Source organism: Eurosta solidaginis, chromosome 1, assembly GCF_040869045.1.
Source record: "Eurosta solidaginis isolate ZX-2024a chromosome 1, ASM4086904v1, whole genome shotgun sequence".
Classification (NCBI taxonomy): Eukaryota; Metazoa; Arthropoda; class Insecta; order Diptera; family Tephritidae; genus Eurosta; species Eurosta solidaginis.
This window is the reverse complement of record NC_090319.1, coordinates 60,260,490-60,285,221: the sequence shown is the minus strand read 5'-3', so window position 1 is coordinate 60,285,221 and position 24,732 is coordinate 60,260,490. Positions and strand designations below refer to the sequence as shown.

The window sequence follows — 24,732 nt, the reverse complement described above, 5'->3', positions numbered from 1 at the left end:
ATCGGTGGAAGCCACGCCCAGGTTTTATACACAGTTCACAACACAATAACTTGAGCAAACAACGATATATCTTTACTAAACTTAGCCCACCTACTTATCTGAACTCACTTTATCTTGGTATAAAAAATGGCCGAAATCCGACCATAACCACGCCCACTTTATCGATATCGAAAATTACGAAAAATGAAAAAAATGCCATAATTCTATACCAAATACGAAAAAAGGGATGAAACATGGTAAATGGATTGTTTTATTGACGCAAAATATAACTTTGGAAAAAACTTTGTAAAATGGGTGTGACACCTACCATATTAAGTAGAAGAAAATGAAAAAGTTCTACAAGGCGAAATCAAAAGCCCTTGGAATCTTGGCAGGAATACTGTTAGTGGTATTGCATATATAAATAAATTAGCAGTACCCGACAGATGATTTTCTGGATCACCTGGTCCACATTTTGGTCGATATTGCGAGAACACCTTCACATATACATCTAAGGGCCACTCGCTTTTAAAACCCTCATTAATACCTTTAATTTGATATCCATATCGTACAAACACATTCTATAGTCACCCCTGGCCCACCCTAATGGCGATATCTCGAAAAGGCGTCCACCTATAGACCTAATGCCCACTCCCTCTTAAAATGCTCTGTAACACCTTTCGTTTGATACCCATATCGTACAAACATTCTAGAGTCACCTCTGGTCCACCCTAATGGCGATATCTCGAAAAGACGTCCACCTATAGACCTAATGTCCACTCCCTCTCAAAATGCTCAGTAACACCTTTCGTTTGATACCCATATCGTACAAACATTCTAGAGTCACCCCTGGCCCACCCTATTGGCGATGTCTCGAAAAGGCCTCCACCTATAGACCTAATGCCCACTCCCTCTTAAAATGCTCAGTAACACCTTTCGTTTGATACCCATATCGTACAAACATTCCAGAGTCACCCCTGGCCCACCCTAATGGCGATATCTCGAAAAGGCGTCCACCTATAGACCTAATGCCCACTCCCTCTTAAAATGCTCAGTAACACCTTTCGTTTGATACCCATATCGTACAAACATTCTAGAGTCACCCTTGGTCCACCTTTATGGCGATATCTCGAAAAGGCGTCCACCTATAGAACTAAGGATTACTCCCTTTTAAAATACTCATTACCACCTTTCATTTAATACCCATATCGTACAAACACATTGTAGAGTCACCCTGGCCCACCCTAATGGCGATATCTCTAAAAGGCGTCCACCTATAGACCTAATGCCCACTCCCTCTTAAAGTGCTCAGTAACACCTTTCGTTTGATACCCATATCGTACAAACATTCTAGAGTCACCCTTGGTCCACCTTTATGGCGATATCTCGAAAAGCCGTCCACATATAGAACTAAGGATTACTCCCTTTTAAAATACTCATGACCACCTTTCATTTGATACCCATATCGTACAAACACATTATAGAGTCACCCCTGGCCCACCCTAATGGCGATATCTCGAAAAGGCGTCCACCTATAGAACTAAGGATTACTCCCTTTTAAAATACTCATTACCACCTTTCATTTAATACCCATATCGTACAAACACATTGTAGAGTCACCCTGGCCCACCCTAATGGCGATATCTCTAAAAGGCGTCCACCTATAGACCTAATGCCCACTCCCTCTTAAAGTGCTCAGTAACACCTTTCGTTTGATACCCATATCGTACAAACATTCTAGAGTCACCCTTGGTCCACCTTTATGGCGATATCTCGAAAAGCCGTCCACATATAGAACTAAGGATTACTCCCTTTTAAAATACTCATGACCACCTTTCATTTGATACCCATATCGTACAAACACATTATAGAGTCACCCTTGGCCCACCCTAATGGCGATATCTCGAAAAGGCGTCCACCTATAGACCTAATGTCCACTCACTCTTAAAATGCTCAGTAACACCTTTCGTTTGATACCCATATCGTACAAACATTATAGAGTCACCCCTGGCCCACACTAATGGCGATATCTCGAAAAGACGTCCACCAATAGACCTAATGCCCACTCCCTCTTAAAATGCTCAGTAACATCTTTCGTTTGATACCCATATCGTACAAACACATTCTAGAGTCACCCCTGGCCCACCCTAATGACGATATCTCGAAAAGGCGTCCACTTATAGACCTAGTGTCCACTCCCTCTTAAAATGCTCAGTAACACCTTTCGTTTGATACCCATATCGTACAAACATTCTAGAGTCACCCTTGGTCCACCTTTATGGCGATATCTCGAAAAGGCGTCCACCTATAGAACTAAGGATTACTCCCTTTTAAAATACTCATTACCATCTTTCATTTGATACCCATATCATACAAACACATTCTAGAGTCACCCCTGGCCCACCCTAATGGCGACATTTCGAAAAGGCGTCCACCTATAGACCTATTGCCCACTCCCTCTTAAAATGTTCAGTAACACTTTTCGTTTGATACCCATATCGTACAAACAAATTCTAGAGTCAGCCCTGGTCCACCTTTATGGCGATATCCCTAAATGGCGTCCATCCATAGAACTATGGCCTACTCTCTCTTAAAATACTCTTTAATACCTTCCATTTGATACACATGTCATACAACCACATTCCAGGGTTCCCTAGGTTCATTTTCCTACATGGTGATTTTCCTTATTTTGTCTCCATAGCTCTCAACTGAGTATGTAATGTTCGGTTGCACCCGAACTTAGCCTTCCCTACTTGTTCTGTTTGTAAATTGCTGTTGGCAAAAATTTTACCAACAGAAAATTGCAAATTTTTAATTTTTATAAGCTTTTCTGATTTAATTGTTGATAGTGCGAATAAAAGAGACTTATTCCACCTTTTAACTCAACGTTTCGCCAAATTTCCTTGGCATCATCAGGAGTTAATATATCTATATTTATTTAATAAAAGAAAGCGAACATTACAATAAGTTTTGTGTATTTTTTTACATACATATATATAGAGATATGTAAGGAGACGGTGAACATGATTACACATAAAACAAAAATTACACTTGACAATAATGTTAATTTTGCACTTACTTACATAAAAATGTTTTGATTTAATTATTAAAATATGCGAAAACCATTAAACTATTAAAACTAAATCAAAAATCGATACCATCGTTTTTTGTGGTAAACTTGTCACTATAAATGTTATAAACATAATAAATATGAAGCGGCAATATTGTCAGTGTCTTCTCTTCTGTTAATCGTATGTTCTCTTTTTTGAAGTATTCGAAGGCTCTCTATGGTGTATCTCGTTTTTTCTCTTTTCTCTTTGTCCAATATTCTTGTATTTGCAAAGTCAGCTGTGTGGTTGTTTGTTACCGCGTGTTGAGATAAAGCTGTGCTTTGTTTTTGTTTGCGTATGTCGGCTTCGTGTTCAGCTAATCGCGTACCTAGTGTTCTTTTAGTTGTACCGATGTACACTTTTCGCTATCGTTGCCTTTGCCTTTGCACTGTATTTCATATACTACATTACTTTGTTGTTGGATATCTATAGGGCTTTTTGTTTTTGTGAAACACGTCGCTAGAGTGCAATTCGATTTAAATGCCAATGTTGTGTGGGATGTTTTCTTATTATTATTATCATGTGCGAGGCTTTCTGTCAGCCTGGGAATGTATGTGACACTGAAGTATCGCTTTGTTTGGTTGTCTATATTTGGTGTTTGTTTTGTTTTTTTTTTTATGTCCATTAGTTTTTTGTCGATTAGATTGGTTATTAAGTAGTCAGGGTAGTTATTCTTTTTAAGAGTCTTTTTAATTTTTCTTACATTGGTCTCATGAAACTGTTGACGGCTTATTGATAATACTTTATGTATAAAATTATTTGCTGTATTAATTTTATATTTAAAGGGCTGAGAAGAAAAATAGTTAATTAGGCGCCCAGAAGCTGTTGGTTTAGAGTACCAATCTAAAATCAAATTATTGTTGTTGTTGTGAATGCGGGTGTCCAATAAAGGGATACTGCCATTTACTTCTTTCTCTACAGTGAATTTTAACTTGTTGTGGTATTTGTTGAGTGTATCTAAAATTATATTTGCGTCGTCCTTTTTAATAATCGCGAAGATGTCGTCTACGTATTTGACTAGAAATTTGATTTGTATGCCGTGTTGTTTTTGGAGTTCCATGAATGTGATGTTGAGTAAGTACATCGTCTATGACTATGTCGGCAATAGTGGGGGAGAGGGGGTTGCCCATGGGCATGCCATAAGTTTGTGTATACATCTTGTCGTTGTGTGTGAAGTAATTGTTATCTTTGAGGCAGAAATCTAATATGCTTTGGAACTTGCTCTTTGATATAGTCGTGTTTTTTGCTATTTCTTCCCATTTCCGCATTATGATTTTTGACGCTAAATTTGTTGATATGTTGGTGAACAAGGAGACAACATCGAACGACACTAACACATCTTTTTCACAAACATTTATATTGTTTAGTCTTTCTTTTAATTCATATGAGTTTTTCATGTTGAGTTCAGGCGAAATCAACGATATCAATATTTTTCCTATAAATTTGGACAGCTGGGACATTGGTGCACGAAACAATTGGACGTAGCGGACATTCAGGTTTGTGGATTTTTGGTAGCCCATATAAACGAGGGGCAGTTGCTGCCGTGCTGGTCAATTGTTGTTTTTCTCTTAAGCTAATGTGTTTGCCTTTATATAGTTCGTATACCATGTTGTTGTTTTTCCATTGTAGTGTGTTTGTTGGATCGCCTCTAACTACTTTGTAAGTATTCTTGTCTCCTAGTAGATTTTCCATTTTAGTGTTGTAGTCCATTTTGTAGAGTGCTATTGTTTTGTTTCCTTTGTCGCTGTCTGTCATGGCTATGTCGTCTTTGTGTGTCTTAAGGAACGCTTTCGTTTTTCTATATGTTTCTAATATGAATTTTTTCACAGAATTGTGCCTGATGTTGCGCTTAAAATTCATAATTCTGTTGCTAAGATTATTTCTTGCTACTTCCTTTCCTTTTTCTGTTTCTAAAGTTTCAAAAACTTGTTCCATTTCGGCTATTGTTTGGACAGAGGAAAAATTTTTTGTTGTAGTTGGCAATGTAAATTGTTTGCCTAAAGACAGTAGCCACTTGACATCCTCGGGAAATTCTATATTGGTAGCGTTGACAAACCATTCGGAGTTAAGGTTGATGCCTAATTTCCGAATGTGCTCGTTTTTGAGCTTCTGAATTTTGGAAGAAATGGTTGTTTCACTTTGTTTACCGATCTTATTACTTAGAGAGTTTTGCTTGACGACGACTGCCTTAAATTCATCTTCGTTGAGAAGCAAAACAGAAAATTAAATTAGCTAAGCAATCACAACAACTAAAATATTTACTGGAATGTAAAAGATACGGCCTCATACCGAACCATCTTTCAAACACACTAAAAAGCACGCTAATAGACACAACATCCGAAAAAGTACAGCAACAAATAGAAAAAAGAAAACACCAATTTTTCTTAAAAATTCTCAATATTGAAATCACGCAAACAAATAATATAACGTACATCAACAAATACGCCAAATAACAAAATCGTCGTCAAGCAAAACTCTCTAAGTAATAATGTCGGTAAACAAAGTGAAACAACCATTTCTTCCAAAATTCAGAAGCTCAAACACGAGCAAATTCGGAAATTAGGCATCAGCCTTAACTCCGAATGGTTTGTCAACGATACAAATATAGAATTTCCCGAGGATGTCAAGTGGCTACTGTCTTTAGGCAAAAAATTTACATTGCCAACTACAACAAAAAATTTTTCCTCTGTCCAAACAATAGCCGAAATGGAACAAGTTTTTGAAACTTTAGAAACAGAAAAAGGAAAGGAAGTAGCAAGAAATAATCTTAGCAACAGAATTATGAATTTTAAGCGCAACATCAGGCACAATTCTGTGAAAAAATTCATATTAGAAACATATAGAAAAACGAAAGCGTTCCTTAAGACACACAAAGACGACATAGCCATGACAGACAGCGACAAAGGAAACAAAACAATAGCACTCTACAAAATGGACTACAACACTAAAATGGAAAATCTACTAGGAGACAAGAATACTTACAAAGTAGTTAGAGGCGATCCAACAAACACACTACAATGGAAAAACAACAACATGGTATACGAACTATATAAAGGCAAACACATTAGCTTAAGAGAAAAACAACAATTGACCAGCACGGCAGCAACTGCCCCTCGTTTATATGGGCTACCAAAAATCCACAAACCTGAATGTCCGCTACGTCCAATTGTTTCGTGCACCAATGTCCCAGCTGTCCAAATTTATAGGAAAAATATTGATATCGTTGATTTCGCCTGAACTCAACATGAAAAACTCATATGAATTAAAAGAAAGACTAAACAATATAAATGTTTGTGAAAAAGATGTGTTAGTGTCGTTCGATGTTGTCTCCTTGTTCACCAACATATCAACAAATTTAGCGTCAAAAATCATAATGCGGAAATGGGAAGAAATAGCAAAAAACACGACTATATCAAAGAGCAAGTTCCAAAGCATATTAGATTTCTGCCTCAAAGATAACAATTACTTCACACACAACGACAAGATGTATACACAAACTTATGGCATGCCCATGGGCAACCCCCTCTCCCCCACTATTGCCGACATAGTCATGGACGATGTACTCAAATTCACATTCATGGAACTCCAAAAACAACACGGCATACAAATCAAATTTCTCGTCAAATACGTAGACGACATCTTCGCGATTATGAAAAAGGACGACGCAAATATAATTTTAGATACACTGAACAAATACCACAACAAGTTAAAATTCACTGTAGAGAAAGAAGTAAATGGCAGTATCCCTTTCTTGGACACCCGCATTCACAACAACAACAATAATTTGATTTTAGATTGGTACTCTAAACCAACGGCTTCTGGGCGCATAATTAACTATTTTTCTTGTCAGCCTTTTAAATATAAAATTAATACAGCAAATAATTTTATACATAAAGTATTATCAATAAGCCATCAACAGTTTCATGAGACCAATGTAAGAAAAATTAAAAAGACGCTTAAAAAGAATAACTACCCCGACTACTTAATAACCAATCTAATCGACAAAAAACTAATGGACATAAAAAACACAACAAAACAAACACCACATATAGACAACCAAACAAAGCGATACTTCAGTGTCACATACATTCCCAGGCTGACAGAAAGTCTCGCACATGATCATAATAATAAGAAAACATCCCACACAACATTAGCATTTAAATCGAATTGCACTCTAGCGACGTGTTTCACAAAAACAAAAAGCCCTATAGATATCCAACAACAAAGTAATGTAGTATATGAAATACAGTGCAAAGGCAACGACAGCGAAAACTGCAACAAAGTGTACATCGGTACAACTAAAAGAACACTAGGTACGCGATTAGCTGAACACGAAGCCGACATACGCAAACAAAAACAAAGCACAGCTTTATCTCAACACGCGGTAACAAACAACCACACAGCTGACTTTGCAAATACAAGAATATTGGACAAAGAGAAAAAACGAGATACACCATAGAGAGCCTTCGAATACTTCAAAAAAGAGAACATACGATTAACAGAAGAGAAGACACTGACAATATTGCCGCTTCATATTTATTATGTTTATAAAATTTATAGTGACAAGTTTACCACAAAAAACGATGGTATCGATTTTTGATTTAGTTTTAATAGTTTAATGGTTTTCACATATTTTAATAATTAAATCAACACATTTTTATGTAAGTAAGTTCAAAATTAACATTATTGTCAAGTGTAATTTTTGTTTTATGTGTAATCATGTTCACCGTCTCCTTACATGTCTCTATATATATGTATGTAAAAAAATACACAAAACTTATTGTAATGTTCGCTTTCTCTTGTTAAATAGATAGAGATATCTTAACTCCTGATGATGCCAAGGAAATTTTGCGAAACGTTGAGTTAAAAGGTGGAATAAGTCTCTTTTATTCGCACTATCAACAATTAGATCAGAAAAGCTTATAAAAATTAAAAATTTGCATGCCAAAGAAACTGATCGGTAATAAAAATCTTAGAAAATTGCAGGTCTCAGCGTGAGCATGAAATGTCACTTTACTCTCTCTTTTTCTTCATTTTTTTGGAGATCCGGGTACGCGAATAGAAAAACCTGTAAAACTTGCAAAATCAACAGAAAACTGGAGTACCCGAACGAAGCTATTGTCAATGTTTGACATTTCGCACACCTAACATTTGGAAAATGAATCCATAGAATATTGAATTCGCATTAAATACAGTAAACGTATTCATTGTTAGCCTGTTTCATAAAAATATTTGTTATAAATAAATGAGTTGAAAAAGTTTAATTCTATCTAAAAATTATTTCGCCGAATGAGCAACCCATACATATATATTGGAGTTTCTTATTTTTCAAATGTCCCGGGAAATTTTTAAAAATCCCAGGAATTTGGCTCAAATTTGAGGTTTGTCTCGGGAACACGAAATAAAAATTTGGCAACCCTACTGCGCAGGGAAATTCGCATATCCTTTGCAGCAGGGGCAACCCTCGTCCATACACATTCTATGCCCTTTTAACATTGCTATGTCATTGGTAGCAAACTAAATATCTTTAAAAATGTCACACACTTGCCCTAACAGCAGGGGCGTCCTGCGTCACATTACAAACTTTAGGGCACACTTTCTCTCAACATGCCACACACTGCTGTCTTTGCGATATACCTTTTCTCAACATACCCAACTTGTACACTTAATGTCTTGAGAAATATCCACCGTAGAGGCTTGATGACGGAATGAGAAAGTGCTTGTCGAATTGGGTATATTGTCATTGCTAGAACAACAGGGAATCAATAACAACCACAATGAACAAGGTAATAATAATTATGAATGTATTTATTTATTTACAAGCTTATATATTGTAACGAATTTTGGGAAAGTCCTGATTATTTTGCTGCTTCTGTTAACGTTCGAATTGCTGAACTGTTGAATAAATAACTCAAATATTCAGGAAGCAAAATGTTCTTTATTTACAACCCTACTCCGACAGTAATACTGCACAGTTACAATACTCGCTTACTTCACTAATAGCGTGTCAAAATCAAACTGATTAATTATTCCGGAGCTTGCGCTGCTTTTATACTCTCTGTTGCCTTGTTCGCAAATTTTATCCTAAGGTGTAGACTTTTCGCGAACAGCTGCTTATTTATTTCTCCTTTATGTATCTGATATTCACGTTTGTTTTCTAGTTATATGGGTGTGTATGTGTGGTAATAGCTTCTAACTTCGTACCGATCAAACAAATCTCTCAACGCAACCGCTGTTAGCCTCTGCAAATGAACCACCCTTCTATTTCGTGGTTTCCCAATTGTTTGTATGCGATAGACGACATCACTGATCCGCTTCACAACTTTGTATGGGCATTCCCAGCTACACTGAAATTTTGATGGAACACTTTTCCGCCGATAAGAGGTGTATAACAGATCTCCCTCCAGGAAACCTTCCGAATTGTTGTTCTTGTCGTACCTGTGTTTCATCTTACTACTCATTATGCTCGTTTGTTGCCTCACACACTGTTGTTTGGCCAATGGACTACTTCGAAGAGCTTGAGCTTGACGGATTGGCTTTGCATAATCAGTATCGTTTTGACGTTTCACAACAGTATTGCGCCCTGGCTTGAAACCACCCGTGCATTTTTTCTGGGAAATTCTTTCCTTCGTTTTAGTGCGTATATTTGGGCTTATTGATATTCCATATTGCTTATATAAATAATCGCCAGATTTTTGACGGGTATGTTACATGTATGTACTTTAGGGCGGTCCTTATAATCGAATGTAGTATTTTTTCCAGTTTCACCTCCTAGATCGGTTGCACCACGGTCAACTATATTGCACAAAATTTTTTATCCCGATTGGAGATGGTTTAGGCGTGTCGCAGGGGGGTCAAAGTTGAAATTGCTCTATGGAGACTCAAAAAATAAAAATGATTTTTCTTTTTATCTAATACTCGAAATCGGTAGCCCTATGTCAGATGTAAATTCTGGTCCCGATTGGAAACGCCTAAGGGGTGTCGCAGGGGGGTTGAAGTTCAGACTACCCTATGGAGACTCGAAAAATAAAAGTGATTTTTCTTTTTATCTAATACCCGAAATAGATATCACTATGGTAGGAGATATCATATACAAAATTTGGTTATGATTGGTAAAGCCTAAGGCGTGTCGCAGGGGGGTAAAATTCAGACTACCCTATGGAGACTCGAAAAATAAAAGTGATTTTTCTTTTTTATCTAATACCCGAAATAGATAACACTATGGTCGGAGATATCACACACAAAATTTGGTTATGATTATAAAAGCCTAAGGCGTATCGCCGGGGGTAAAAGTTCAGACTACCCTATAGAGACTCGAAAAATAAAAGTGATTTTTCTTTTTATCTAATACCCGAAATAAATATCACTATGGTCGGAGATATCACATACAAAATTTGGTTATGATTGGAAAAGCCTAAGGCGTGTCGCAGGGGGGTAAAGTTCAGACCATCCTATGGAGACTCGACAAATAAAAGAGATTTTTCTTTTTATCTAATACCCGAAATATATATCACTATGGTCGGAGATATCACATACGATTGGAAAAAGCCTAAGGCGTGTCGAAGGGGGTGAAAGTTCAGACTACCCTATGGAGACTCGAAAAATTAAAGTGATTTTTCAGATTAACCGATGGAGGCTCAAAAAATGTGAATAATTTGTTCATATGTATTTAATTAGCGAGCATTGCTCATATTGCTTTATACAATGGATTTTGTAATTGATATTAGAGAAAAATTGTAAGTTTACAAACGGCGATGATTACTAGGACATGTTTCTGAATTTCACTTCTTCATCAGCTAGCTTTTCGGGAGCTGAGCGTTGAACTCGAATCTCCAGCATTCATATCAGTGCAAAGGCTGATGCCTTTAGCTGCTAAGACATATGAATGTCCCGTTGTTCGCTGTATAATTGGTCTCTAATTATATAAATTATATAATTTGTTTTTTTTATTGAGTTTTCAAGTTATAAATAAAATAACAATAAATTCATGTTCGTTCATTTTACATCATAATTAAACAATAAATTTCTAAATAACCAATGGTTGTGATAAAGATTGCTTTGTAGCGTTTGGGTATGTTTCTTTATAGTATGTATTGTTTGTCCTCTTCGTTTTTGGATAAGATTTTGTTGTACTCTTCTACAAGTTTAACTCCTCTCTCTGCCGTATCGTTTACGACTTTCAAATTTTTTAATCTATCAACAGCTTTAATATAATTTTCGTTAGTTACCCAACAATTTGGGTCTGAATGAAGAAACTCTTTATTTATGCAAAACCTATCGAAAAAATCTGAGCTGCTTTTACTTACAAACTGATCTAGATCATTGGCAAATACTCTTTCTTCACTTCCTATTACAAAGTCATACTTTTTTCCTACAAAGTAATTGTCTTTTCCTAGAGCTGCAACCATTTTTTGTTTTGTTTCTTTTAAAATTTGTTCATAAAATAGTGCCAAACAAACTGTTTCCGGTGAGAGATACCATAAATGATTTTTGAACTTTGAGAACGTGGCTTTACCTATCACCTTGTCAAAGTTTTTGTATTGGTATAACTCATTAACAAAAAAGAGTTCAGCGCCTGGGGCAGCTATGGATTTAGAGGCGTGCATCCAATTCTCTAAATAAATTTTAACTATAAAAATGCATAAATCCCGAAGTAATATTTCAAAATTTTTTTCCAATATGTACTTTTCTCGAAAGATATATAATTTTAGAGTATAAATACCCTTTGCCATCCACCGAGCGTGGTGGAAAGCGCCTGGTGCTGAAAATGTATAGCTCTTTGGAGAACAACCAAGAAAAACAAGTGCTAGTTCTACAAATTCTTTATAGTCTTCACGAGGCTGTCTTGATACTAAAATGTGATGGAAGCTATCTACAAGCTCTTCTTTATTAGGTATTGCAGTTCTGACGAAGCCGTCCTCAATTCCAGCTTTGAAATTACGTTGGTCTAAATTGGACCAGGCGTCTCTAAAGTTTTTAAAAATCTCAACATTAGGTCCTTTTGATAAGGGTATTTTTGCTTCGAAAGCGCTACGTAACACTATTTCGTATATATGGTGGCGACACGGCAAATGCAACAAGCTTTTACCAAGTGTTTGTTCCAGGAAAACACAAGCTCCCTGTAACCTGCCCGTGTTCGACGTCGTTGTATCACAACATACCGCTTCAACTTTGTCGTGTACTTTCCACCTAACAAGTAAGTCGTATACTACAGAAGCTTGTGCTTTTCCACTTCCGTTCGAAATTTCTGGAGCACCGAGTAGTTGTTCTCCATCTTCCCGGGAAATAATTGGTGGAAGACTGTCTACTTTCCCTGTTCCTTCTGCTGCAGGCAACAACTTTCCATCCCAGTGAACGGTAACTGACGTAATTGCTTTGGATTCAAACGATCGTTTTAGCTGCTTCATTATGTATCGGTGTTTTTGTAGACGACATCGTCGGGTACTACTCCGGTTTACGGTTAGAGTTTTTACATTTGCACCAAGGGCTTCGAATACTGCTATTAGTATTCTGACTGCATTTCGATCGCTGACTTTACAACTGTCAAGAACTGATACTAGTTTGGGTGTAATAAAATTTGTTTGCCCTCGTTTGTTTTTTGACACTTTTCGACTTGATCGTTATAGTGAGCAACTTACTTTACGCTTGTCACGAACTGATACTTGTTTGGGTGTAATTAAACTTTTCTGCGCCCTTTTGTTTTTTGGTTCATTTTGACTTTATATTTCTAGTGAGCAATTACTTCCCCGATCAAAATCTTCATTTTCGCTTTCTTCAACGGCTTCTTCTAACGCAGTATTGAAATGATATTTGGAATTACATAATTGTAAAAAGTAACAAGAATTACCTCCAGGCGAGTCTACATCGCAGCTTTTTTTAAGCACTTATTTATTATTTCCGGTACAATTTATTCTTGAAAATGCGCCTAAACGTCGTTTCTTCCTCCGATTGATAATAAACTCCTCAGTTTGGTTGTTGATCATGTTCAATGCTTTTTCGTGAGCTATATCAAATAAATTTTCCAATTCTTCGCAAAATCTCGACTCTTTCGCTTTTTGGTGTGCAGAATGGCGTTTACTGCTTTTAAAAAGCGAACGTCATCTCATATATAATGCTTCTAACTTCGCAACACTATGATGTTCAGGCTTGAAAGGGATGCGTGCTTTCTGCCAAAACACTTCCGTCTCTTTTATCACAAGATATGCACTCTCGCGAATACTTAATTTTATTTTTCTGATATTGTAGAAAAAAAACCGTAACACTTGCCCATTAGAAGGCAACTTGGCACCCGAAATTTGGTTTTCGATGAGGCCCACTAAATAAATCTTAATTTTTTGTCGCGATACCATATTGAAACGAAATATCAACTTCAGTTCTTGATCACTTGAAAACGTAATTTATTTTATGCAATTAAATTGTTTATAATATTGACAAAAAACCCATAAGTTACTATATATAGACCATTACTCTCTTTTCTCTTTCTCTTTTATTTTGCGAGTCTCCATAGGGTAGTCTGAACTTTTAACCCCCCTGCGACACGCCTTAGGCTTTTCCAATCATAACCAAATTTTGTGTGTGATATCTCCGATCATAGTGCTATCTTTTTGGGGTATTAGATAAAAAGAAAAATCACTTTTATTTTCCGAGTCTCCATATGGTAGTCTGAACTTCAACCCCCCTGCGGCACCCCTGATATTTTCTACCAAAGGGCTACCAATTTCGAGTATTAGATACAAAGAAAAATCACTTTTATTTTTTGAGTCTCCATAGAGCAATATCAACTTTGACCCCCCTGCGACACGCCCAAACCAAAAATTTTTTGTGTGATATCTTCGGCTATATTACTATCGATTTAGGGGTTGAGACTTTGGAAATCTGATGATAAAATTTTCTCCAAACAAATAAGGACCACCCTAATGTACATACATATGTATATCTTCACAAATGTCGATGCTTAAATATATAGAACGTTTCAGTGTAGTAACTACTTAAATAGTTAAAGTTTATTTAATTAAATATCGTATGGTCTGTGCTTTACACATTCACGTTTACACTAGAGCTTATCACGATGCATGAAGAAATAAAAAAGTCATCATCCCGTTAGGTTAGGTTGAACTGGTCGGTCCATGAGGACCTCACATAGACTGATTGAGTCCGTAGTGTTACCAGAAGTTTGTTTTTAACGACCAAACTGAAAAAACCTATCAAAAGCCAGGACCTATGTTATAAAATAACTCCGTCCTCTTGGCAAATACTAGAAGCTTCCTAGGACTTAAGCCACTTGCTGCTTCTAGATCTGACAGCTGTATCACTCCTAATAGCTGGAGTCTTAGCCTGGCAAGTGCAGGGCCCGAGCACAGAACGTTCTCGATCGTTTCCTCCTCCAACCCGCACTACCTACATCTGCTTTCACTGACCAAGCCTTATTTAAAGGCATGTTACGCCAGAAGGCAGTGTGCAGTCAGAATACCCGTCATGAGTCTACAGTCCTCTCTTTTTAATGATAGAAGCAACTTTTTTAGTCTAAGGTTGTAAGACCTACACATAATCTTCGACACTTTACAGCCCCACGTTTGAACCCACGCCTTTCCCGCTTGGTCGATCATGTGCACCTCTCGCCTTCGCTTAATCTCGCCCAGTCTAATTGGGATGTCTACGGAGCAAGCTTCAAGGGATGCGCCCTTTTTAGCTAGTTCATCCGCTTTTTCATTCCCATCTATTCCCATATGCCCTGGGACCCAATATAAATGTATGCTTCTCCCTGTCCCGATTCTCTCCAGAGACTGCCTTCAGTCTAACACGCATTTAGATGCTGTGCTATGCGAGATTATTGCCTTAATTGCTGCTTGACTGTCAATATAAAAGTTAACACGGTTGTAGCTTAAGCTATTCTCTTCCAGGGTTTCTACTGCTTTGGTTACGGCTAATATTTCCGCTTGGAAAACGCTACAGTAATCCGGCAGCCTGTAGGATCTGCTTATTTCCGGATCAGCACAGTATACCGCAGACCCTACTCCTTCCACTACTTTGGAACCACCTGTGTACACATGTATCGCCTCGTCCGCCATTTGCGCACGTTTGCCCCAACCGTCCACCTTTATTGTGGCCTTAAGATCTCCCTCGAAGCATAGTTAGGGAATCAGGTAGTCTGTTCGTCTTGTGATTGATGACGCTATACTACTATGGCCGTATGGTCGGCGTACAAGCTGCCCCGAGGCACCGAGCCTGGTTGCTGTTGTTAATGCTATGTTCCTTGCTACCAGGTCTACAGGTGGAATGGGCAGAATGACATACATGTCAGCCGTCGGGGTTGTTTTCAGGGCTCTAGTAATGCTAAGCATTGAAAGTCTGCATACCCCCTTTAATTTTTGAGGTATGTTGTTTTTTGTGTGGCTTTCCACCAAACAAGAACACCATAGTATAGAATAGGGCTTACAATCGCTGCAAAATCCCAATGAGAAAGAGAGGGCGATAAGCCCCACGTACACCCCAGCATTCTTTTACATGCATAAAGTGCCGTTGAGGCCTTCTTCACCCTCTCCTCCACGTTGAGCTTCCATGACAGCTTACTGTCTAGGATGATTCCGAGATATTTTGCGCAAGGTCTCTCCTGTAAGGCCACCCCTCCTAACTTAGGCCTGGTCCAATTTGGGACCTTGTACCTCTTTGTAAACAAGACCATATCCGTCTTCTCCGCACTGAATTTCAACCCGACATTAGATGCCCAGGTATGAATATCCCGAGGCGCCCGATCTATCAAAGAACTAATCGTTGGAAGGCACTTTCCACTTATAATAATTGCATTGTCATCTGCGTAAGCCGTAAGTTTTCCGGGTCCCTCATCGAATCGCCTGAGCAGTTGCTTGATGGCCAGCGTCCAGAGGTGATAGTACCCCTCCCTGCGGCGTGCCCCTGTCCACTGATTTCGTGGCCTCGTACAATCCCCATTGTGATGTAATGTTCCAGCAATTTAACATGCAACCGATCCATCTCGTTAAGGCTGGATGTACTTTAATGTAATTAAGACCATCCATAATCGTCCATTTATAAACATTATTGAAAGCCCCGGCAATATCCAAGAAGACTCCTAGAGCATATTCCTTATATTCCAGGGATTTCTCTATGCTTATTACCACCCTATGCAATGCGGTGTCTACCGACTTGCCTTTGGTGTACGCATGCTGTGTTGTGGAGAGCAGCTTTTCATCCACGTTGGACTTTATGTACTCATCTATCAGCCTCTCAAAGGTTTTGAGCAGAAATGATGTTAAGCTAATGGGTCTATAGTGTTTGGGATACACACGACCGATCTCCCCTGCCTTTAGTAGGAAAGCTAAACGAGCAGTTCTCCAAGAGTGCGGTACATGATTCAGTCTTATGCACCCATCAAATATTATTTTAAGCCATTCCACGACCGCCCTACTTGAAACTTGTAGCATGGCCGGGAATATACCATCTGGGCCCGGCGATTTAAACTTGGAAAACGTCTTCACTGCCCATTCGATCTTGGTATCGGTCACCAAGCCCGGCACTACCCACTCCGTGATGGAAGTGTGAGTGATGACTGCTGGCTCTTCTAAACCGTCTCCCGATGGGAAATGTGTGTCGAAAAGTACCTCAAGGGATTCCTCACTATTACGGGACCATTCCCCGTTCTCTTTCTTTATTAATCCCTATGTTTCCCCTTGCTAGGACTTTTTTCAACCGTGCTGTTTCGCTGGAGCACTCTATGTCCGTACAGAAACTTTTCCATGAGATGCATGTAAATGCAACAAAAACGATTTGATCCGGATAAATCCAGATAAAAGTCTGGTTCAATTTGTGAGCCAGATACGAGTGATTAGTTAATTTCTTGTCTTTAGTTTGACAACAGTGCCTTAAATAATTCCACTTTTTCAAAAATAGATGTGTTAAATGAACACTTGTCGCTTGAGTAGTCTGTCTATCACAACTCATGTGTACAAAAATATCACGATCTTTGCTTCTCAAGACTCCCTCTGATCCAGATCATTCTCATGAGAATTTATTTTAAATACTGACCCTTTCAAAAAAGGAAAAGTCAAGTGGGACTCCATTCAAATAAACAAGCTAGACATCAGTTTCTTTCGAATCTCGCTGCAGTACTGTTCCAGAAAGAAGCAGACGTCGTTGCGTGAAGCGGTAACTTACCAAAGAAAGCAGGGAATGGCTGTACAGGTAGAAACTCTGTCTGCCGATGGCCTAGAAGGTTTAATGTGGTCATATTAATCGTTCCCGATATGGTGGAGCTAGTACATTTATGGTGCTTTGTCACCGGCACGTACCGGATCTGTATCCGGCAAAGGACCATCAACATCGATAATACTCCCCAAAACCATCGGGGAGTGTCTTTATCGTTAATGAATGACTCAAGTAGGATATGAAAAAAATCGCTAGGTGCTACCCCAATAATACAATACAATATAATACAAATTATTATACAAAATGTATTGGGCCTTTTTTTCCTGAAGGCATTATGTACATATATGAAGAAACATTCGAAGAAAATTCAAGAATATTTTAAAAATTTGCACTTTACAAACTAAAATTGCATGCATTTTTATAAAAATAAAATAAATACTAGGCGCGACAACCTTTCTACGAATTGGCAGTACGGGACCTATGCACATTAGGGTGGGTCGATTTATTAACCGATATCGCGCCATCGATTTTTCGATAGGATTTGGGCTCAGGAAAAAAAGTTCCACTGCGCATACCCAAAAAATAATTTTGGAGCCTGTGAAATTTCATTTTTTTTTTTTTTTTATTTTTTTCGACTTAGATTTTTAAGGTTTTTTTTCATGACCTAGTAAGAAAATTTTCATTTGATTGTAAAATTTTCATGTATACCCTGTCCGACCCAAAAATGTCCGCTAAAAATGTTGGCGATATTTGTTTTTTCAAAAAACTGTTATCGCCAACGTTTTTAGCGGACATTTTTGGGTCGGACAGGGTATATATATGTATGAACATTTTTTAGTAGATCATGAAAAAAACCTTAAAAATCAAAGTAGAAAAAAAGTAAAAAAAATGAAATTTGCAGGCTCGAAAATTATTAATTATTGGGTTTACGTGTTGGAACTTTTTTTTCTGAGCCCAAATCCTATCGAAAAATCGATGGCGCGATATCGGTTAACTTCCGTCCATACAAATCGACCCACCCTAATGTACATATTTTACGCCGACTCCGAACGGCATCTGTATTGCAGATGAGTTTTCACTTAGAAGCTTTTGATGGCAGCGACACATTCGAAGTGTTTGCCAAACCAATGCCGAGGTGCGACCACGCTTAAAACCTTGAAGTCTTCCCAGAGAAGTTTTATTACTCTTTGTACATTTTTCTGATTATTCTCAATGTTTTTCTTAAATATTATTCGCTTTTTTCGCATATTTGTTTGCTTGCGCTTTCCGTTCTTGAAACGCTAAGTCGAAACTCGTTCTGTATGTTTAATGCTTTTTGTCTTGCATTGGTTAATTCAACTAATTGTTGCTCAATTCATTAATATTATTGTATCACTCATTCTCGTTCTTATTTATCACAATTCTTTGCTTTTTATCTTATTCAAAAATGCCCACGGGTTTTAATTTTTAACGGTTTAAATATACTAATATTACTAAATAATAAAAAAAAAATATTGTTCGTAAAATAAATTAAAAAAAAAAAAAAATGATCAAAATTAAATATAACTTTCGGCAATACCGATTTAAATCGATACGGTTCGCCTATGACCCATATAATTTTGTCCACTCGTTTGGGTTCTTTAATTTTTTGATTTTTTGGTGTTTGCAACTTTGGCTTGTTGGTGTGTCTTTTGAAATTTTTTCATAAATTTGCATACACACATATGTATGAGGTCATATTTGAAAAAAAATCGGCCCTTAGAGCTCTAGTGTGTCCAAGGTCCGTCGAACTGCAAGATCTTAATGGTGACGTTCACAATCTGGATGTAAAAGTGTTGGGCATTGAGGAAACGTGGAATACTCCAAGTTTACTGCTGGCGAACAATGCGAAAAGTGGTGGATGTGCAGTTTTTTCACAGGTAATAAATATTTTAAAATTTTAAAAGTAATTATTTATCATTAAAAGAAGCGTCGGATAAACTTATAAGAAATCAACCGCAACATGAAATAAACAAAAAAAATTTTGTTTGGTTTTACTGGTCTGTAAATAATTAATTATTATATTAATTTGTTGTCTTTAAGACCAAGTTTGTTATTTTTGTGAAATGTATATTTTAAAAGTTATATTATCTTATATATTATTTCTAATTGCTGTTTTTACGTGCAGGTCCCTTTTTCGCTCTTATTTGGAATCCAAATCTATAAATAAAGTTTTGGTTGTAAAGATGGAGATTCGTGCTATTAGCGAGCTTTGCGCATTATTGGTCGTAGAGCTTTTGTTTGGCTATATTTTATTAATTTAAATTGTTAAAAATAAACGATTGTGAGCACATAAAGAAATCTATTTGTACTATGGCACTATTGTGAATATTTGCACTGCATTACCGGCAGTCGCTACGATACGCTAGATGACAGCGCAAGCTGTAAGTTTTAATTTATTGATAGAACAGCTGATTTCCTGTTGCTATTTGATATGAGACTTTTTTATATTTGTTGCGCAAGATGCGCACAATTCCCGCAGGGATTAAATTCCTATACATAGAAAACGAGTAAATTAGAAAAAAAAAACAAAGTTCATAGACTGTAAAGCCGACTATTTCAAAACCCCCTACGAACCATGAGTGGATAAAAATTTGGGTAATCATATATTGATACTATCCAAAAAATTGGATAATAAGTTAGATAGTTTTGTTCGGCGAGGCGCCGATATTATCCGTGATGGAAAATGTTTTTCGTGTACGTGTGATTTTTCATCATTATCACACTTATTCAAAAACAACATATGGAAGAACGTGTAGCTTCACTCCTCTAATAAAAAAATTACATACTTTCGGGGGAGTGACAGCAAGGCAGGGCTGCCACCCGAACGAATAATATATCCATAAAACATTATAAAAATAACCAAAATAATTTTAATTCCAACATTTTTTAATTTTTATTTTTAATCAAAAATTTCAAAATACAATAAATAAAACATTTGAAAAACTTTACATATATCTGCCAATATATATCTACACGAAGAAACTTATAGTTAAAAATAAATTTATTATAACAATAAATCCATGGAAACTATAAAAATTAATAGACTTATTTTATTAAAAATAAAAGAGCAACGGTATAAGAATGAGCTCAACTACAGTGCGATCGAGGGTGGTCTGGGAGTGCCTGACCTCGCTTGCGATTGCATCGAATTATTTTACAATTAAGATTATCTGGGTCCCGGGCCATAGTGATATCCCGGGTAACTGTCAGGCGGATCTCTTAGCCCGCATCGGTACAACTGAACCGGATGAAGTTGGCTGTAGGGATTTCGGGATCCCGCTGGCCACCTGTGGATTGCTCCTCCATAGCTGGGCCTCGAGTCAGCTCAGCAAACGTTGGGCGGACACCACGTCTTGCATGGTAGCAAGATCTTTCTGGCCGAAAGTGGATGGCAGGAGGTCTGCTGAAAAAATTGGGTTCACTAAGGCTCACCTATCAATTGTCATTGGGGTTTTGACAGGGCATTGCCCCATGGGTATCCATGCGGTACGGCTCAATATACCGGAAACTCCATCCTGCTGCAGCTGTATGGAGGATGATGAGGTCGAATCACCAAATCACTTTATGCTTGATTGCCCAGCTTTTGCCAGAACTAGGCGAAAGTACATCGGTCGCGACTCACTTGGATCTCCCGAGGATTTATCCAAAGTTGAGATCGGTATCATTCGGAGCTTTATCGTTGCTACCCAACGATTCTCTAAGTAGCTAGATCTAAGTCACCGTTATTTTTAGTGCATGTGGTATCACAACAGACCTTCATGTTGTCCAAGTGAGCTATCCTTATCAGGGCAGCTACCACCTAACCTATCCTATCCTAACGGTATAAGAAACTTAAACAAATGAAATCAATTAAAATAAAATAAAATTGAATTAAATAAATAAAAATAAAGTAAAATAAATAAAATAAATAAAAAAAAAAATAAAAAAATAATGTTAATTAAAATAAAATAAAATAAGTTAAAATAAAATAATGTGAATTAAAATAAAATAAAGTAATGTAGATTAAAATAAAATAAACCAAAAGTTCAATGCTCAGCTCCCGAAAAGTTAGCTGATGAAGAAGTGAAATTCAGAAACATGTCCTAGTAACCATCGCCGTTTGTAAACCTTAAAAATTTTCTCTAATATTAATAACCAAACCATTGTATAAAGCAATATGAGCAAAGCTCGCTAATTAAATACATATTGTAACGATTTTAGTGCAATTCCGCTTATTCCAAATCTTCTGCTATCGTTCGAATCACTAAACTGTTGAATAAATAACTCCAATATTGAATAATGCAAAAATGGCCTTTATTAAAGTACTTCACAATAACACTTATACTTCGCAACTAATAGCTTGCTTAAACCAAACTGATTGTCGTGCCTCTACTGTTGCTGCCTTTTATACTCTGTGATTTCTCGTTCGCATACTTCTAGGCGCTTCCAGAATTTACTTAGTTACTGCTATAAAATTATAACTACAGATGCACGTGTATAGCTTCTCATATGCGCGTGTATATGTGAGTGACACAATTATAATTGCCTACTTTTGGGAGCATCTCAGATAAGATATATGCATGTGTCTGTGCGTCTCTTCTCCGCTGCGTGTATGTACATATGTGTATATATAATGATTGATTCGTTTATGTAGATACAAGTGACTGTCTGCATTATTGTTGTTGTGGCTTCATTTACTTAGCATCAGACTAGTGATGTGAGTATCACTTAGTGTCACTAATATTCGTCAGAATATGTAAAATAAAATAAAATGAAATAAAATAAAATTAAATTAAATTAAATTAAAAATAAAATAAAATGTAAAATAAAATAAAATAAATTAAAATAAATGTATATAAAATAATGTAAATTAAAATAAAATAAAAAAAATTAAATTAAAAATAAATATAAAATAAAATATAATAAGATAAAAAAAAATAAAATAAAATAATGTAAAATAAAATAAAATAAAATTCAAAATAAATAATTTTTTGTTTCCGAATCATGGGGAAAAATATTTTATCAATGTGAGTTGGTGTTGGTATTTGAGGTGAAAATGACAAAAATAGGGTAGCATTGGTTGGCAGGGACATGACGGTTTATCATCAACGATGCACATATTGACGGCTTGACATTTAGCGCATCAGGGCATCAATGCACTTTGCAAGTTTCTATTTGTAACTCGTTTTCTACTTTCAGTCTACGGAAAAAGCACCCTGGAATTCTAACAAAAGCCAGAGCTTAAAAGAAAAACCATATGGGCTGCAACAAAAAAGCGTGAGAAAATAGCACCTGATTGGCGCACTCAACTGCCTGTGGTAAAGAATAAAAACAACAAACAGTAGAAAACGAGATATAGAAACTTCCAAAGCATTGATGCGCTAAACGTCAAGCCTTCAATGCGTGGATCGCTGATGATAAGCCGTCAAGGGTTTTGAAATAGTCGGCTATACGGCCTATGAACTTTGTTTTTTTTTTTTTAATTTACTCGTTTTCTATTTATAATAATTTAATATAATATAACTTGTAAAATATACATTAACAAACTTGGTCTTAAAGACAACAAATTAATATAATAAAAAAAAATGTTGGTTTTTATGTACTTAATAAAACTACAGTTCCCCCGGTGCATTGGCGTAACTATACCATCTGGGGCTCGATGCAAATTCTTTTGATGGGACCCTATCAATAAAAATCGCCTTGTTGTACTCAGTATAATTTTAATAAACTTCGAGATTTTCAGCGTACTCAATTACACGTTGTATATGTCCCACTAGAGTGCCATAGGCTTCCTCTCTAAGGCAAGAAAGAATGGACTGTAGTCCATGCTAGCCTGATGCAGAGTACTGAATGCATTTACAATGAAATATAAATAATTTAATTTCAATAACATATTTATTAAGAAACATTTATTTTTGTAGATTTCTGTTACGCAAAAGTGTCTATAACATCATGAAAGTTTAAAGATCAGTCTATATAATTTTCAACTGACAAAATAGCTAAGTTACATAACCTGTCTTGTCTCATAGAGTTTCTTGAGAGGGTTTTTATCAATTTTAGTTTTGAAAATGATCATTCAGCACTAGCTGTAGTCACAGCAATTGCAAGAAATAACATACTTCAGGAAAGCTGCAAGACATAAAATGGTTTCTTATCATTAATAAATCAGCAAGGTCTCTAATGCACAACAATTTTTCTATTTCTTTGTATTTCTCTGTCTTTTTTTATACATCTCAACCATTGTGAATTCATACAAGTGGCAAATGTTTGATAAAAACGTTCACAATAGTAAACAGCCTCGATCACCTGTTTAATCGCTGTTCGATTACTTAAATAATTTACTCAATAGTGTTTTTGAAACATTTTTGTAGACGACTGGTATATTGCATTATTTACTTATTTAAAACCTTTGCTTAATTGGCTGCTCATATTTTGTCTATTAACTAGATTTTAGAAATGAATATTAAAATCTAGTCTGATTTTCTCTAGACAAATTTAAAAGAAAAGCTGATTTGAAACACAAATGGGCAATTCATGGCACTTCAAGTTTAATAACAGCGAGCAAAAAACAAACCTTTCTTCCATTCTCTGGCCATTCGCTACAACAGTTCTTCACTGTCAGCTAATATTTGACAGGTAGGTATGGCAATGGAGGAATAGCAAGATTTTTCACTTGTATGAATTCACAATGAGCTCAACAAACTCTAGAGCTTTTTTTTAATTGATCAGTGTCATTTAAAACTTTTAAAGTAGAAGGCCGCAAAAAACTGGAATTTTAAACAATTTCGTTCATTGGTATGAAACGCGATTTCAGTTGGTTTATAATGATGTCCAATACTCGATAAAATATGTCCACTTTGAACAAATTTTCCGGATCATCTTCGCAAAGCCCATCAAAATGACGTTTTACCATCCTCTGGCTAGGTAATGGACAATTTTTCTGCTACACTACTCGCTTCCATTTTTAAACTTTCAAATTCATGTCGATACCAGTTCTTAAGGTGGCTTTAGACTGAAGTGCTTTAGAGGCTGTATCGATAGTAAGTAGGATCTTGCAATGGCAAATCAATAACATTACAAAATTGTAGTTTTCAATCTTCTTTTTGAGTAAATAAAGCTGTTTTATTTCTTTCATCTGATTTGCAATTTAACAGAATGGTTTCGTAAGCGCATTTTGGACTTCAACAAACCGAACTTTGAAAGTAAAAACGACAACGAGAGCTCGCGCCCTCTTGGCCCGGGGCCCTCCTGGGTCGGGGACCTGTGTCATTTTGCCAACCCTTCCACCATATTTTCACGTCACTGGCCCGGTGGTTGAAAATGAACCACTACACCTTTACTTTCTTTCATCTTCATTTCCTTTCGTCTGCATTTTTCCTTTAATTTTCTTTCTTATTCTTTTCCTTTCCTTTCTTTCCTTTAATTTATTTTACTTACCAATCCTACTATTAATATTCTTTTACTTCTTTTTCTTCTCTATACT

General features: G+C 36.6%; 1 protein-coding gene across 4 annotated transcripts in view; it reads left to right on the top strand.

Moving 5' to 3' along the window:
- Hcs (holocarboxylase synthetase-like protein) overlaps positions 1-24,732 on the top strand; it is a 182,250-nt gene that overhangs the window by 100,387 nt on the left and 57,131 nt on the right. For 3 of the 4 annotated variants that reach the window (XM_067792051.1, XM_067792040.1, XM_067792061.1), the window contains one exon: positions 18,991-19,147. In XM_067792051.1, coding sequence (XP_067648152.1) covers positions 18,991-19,147 — 157 coding nt within the window. The remainder of the gene's footprint in view (positions 1-18,990; positions 19,148-24,732) is intronic. The other variant, XM_067792044.1, reaches the window with a different exon arrangement.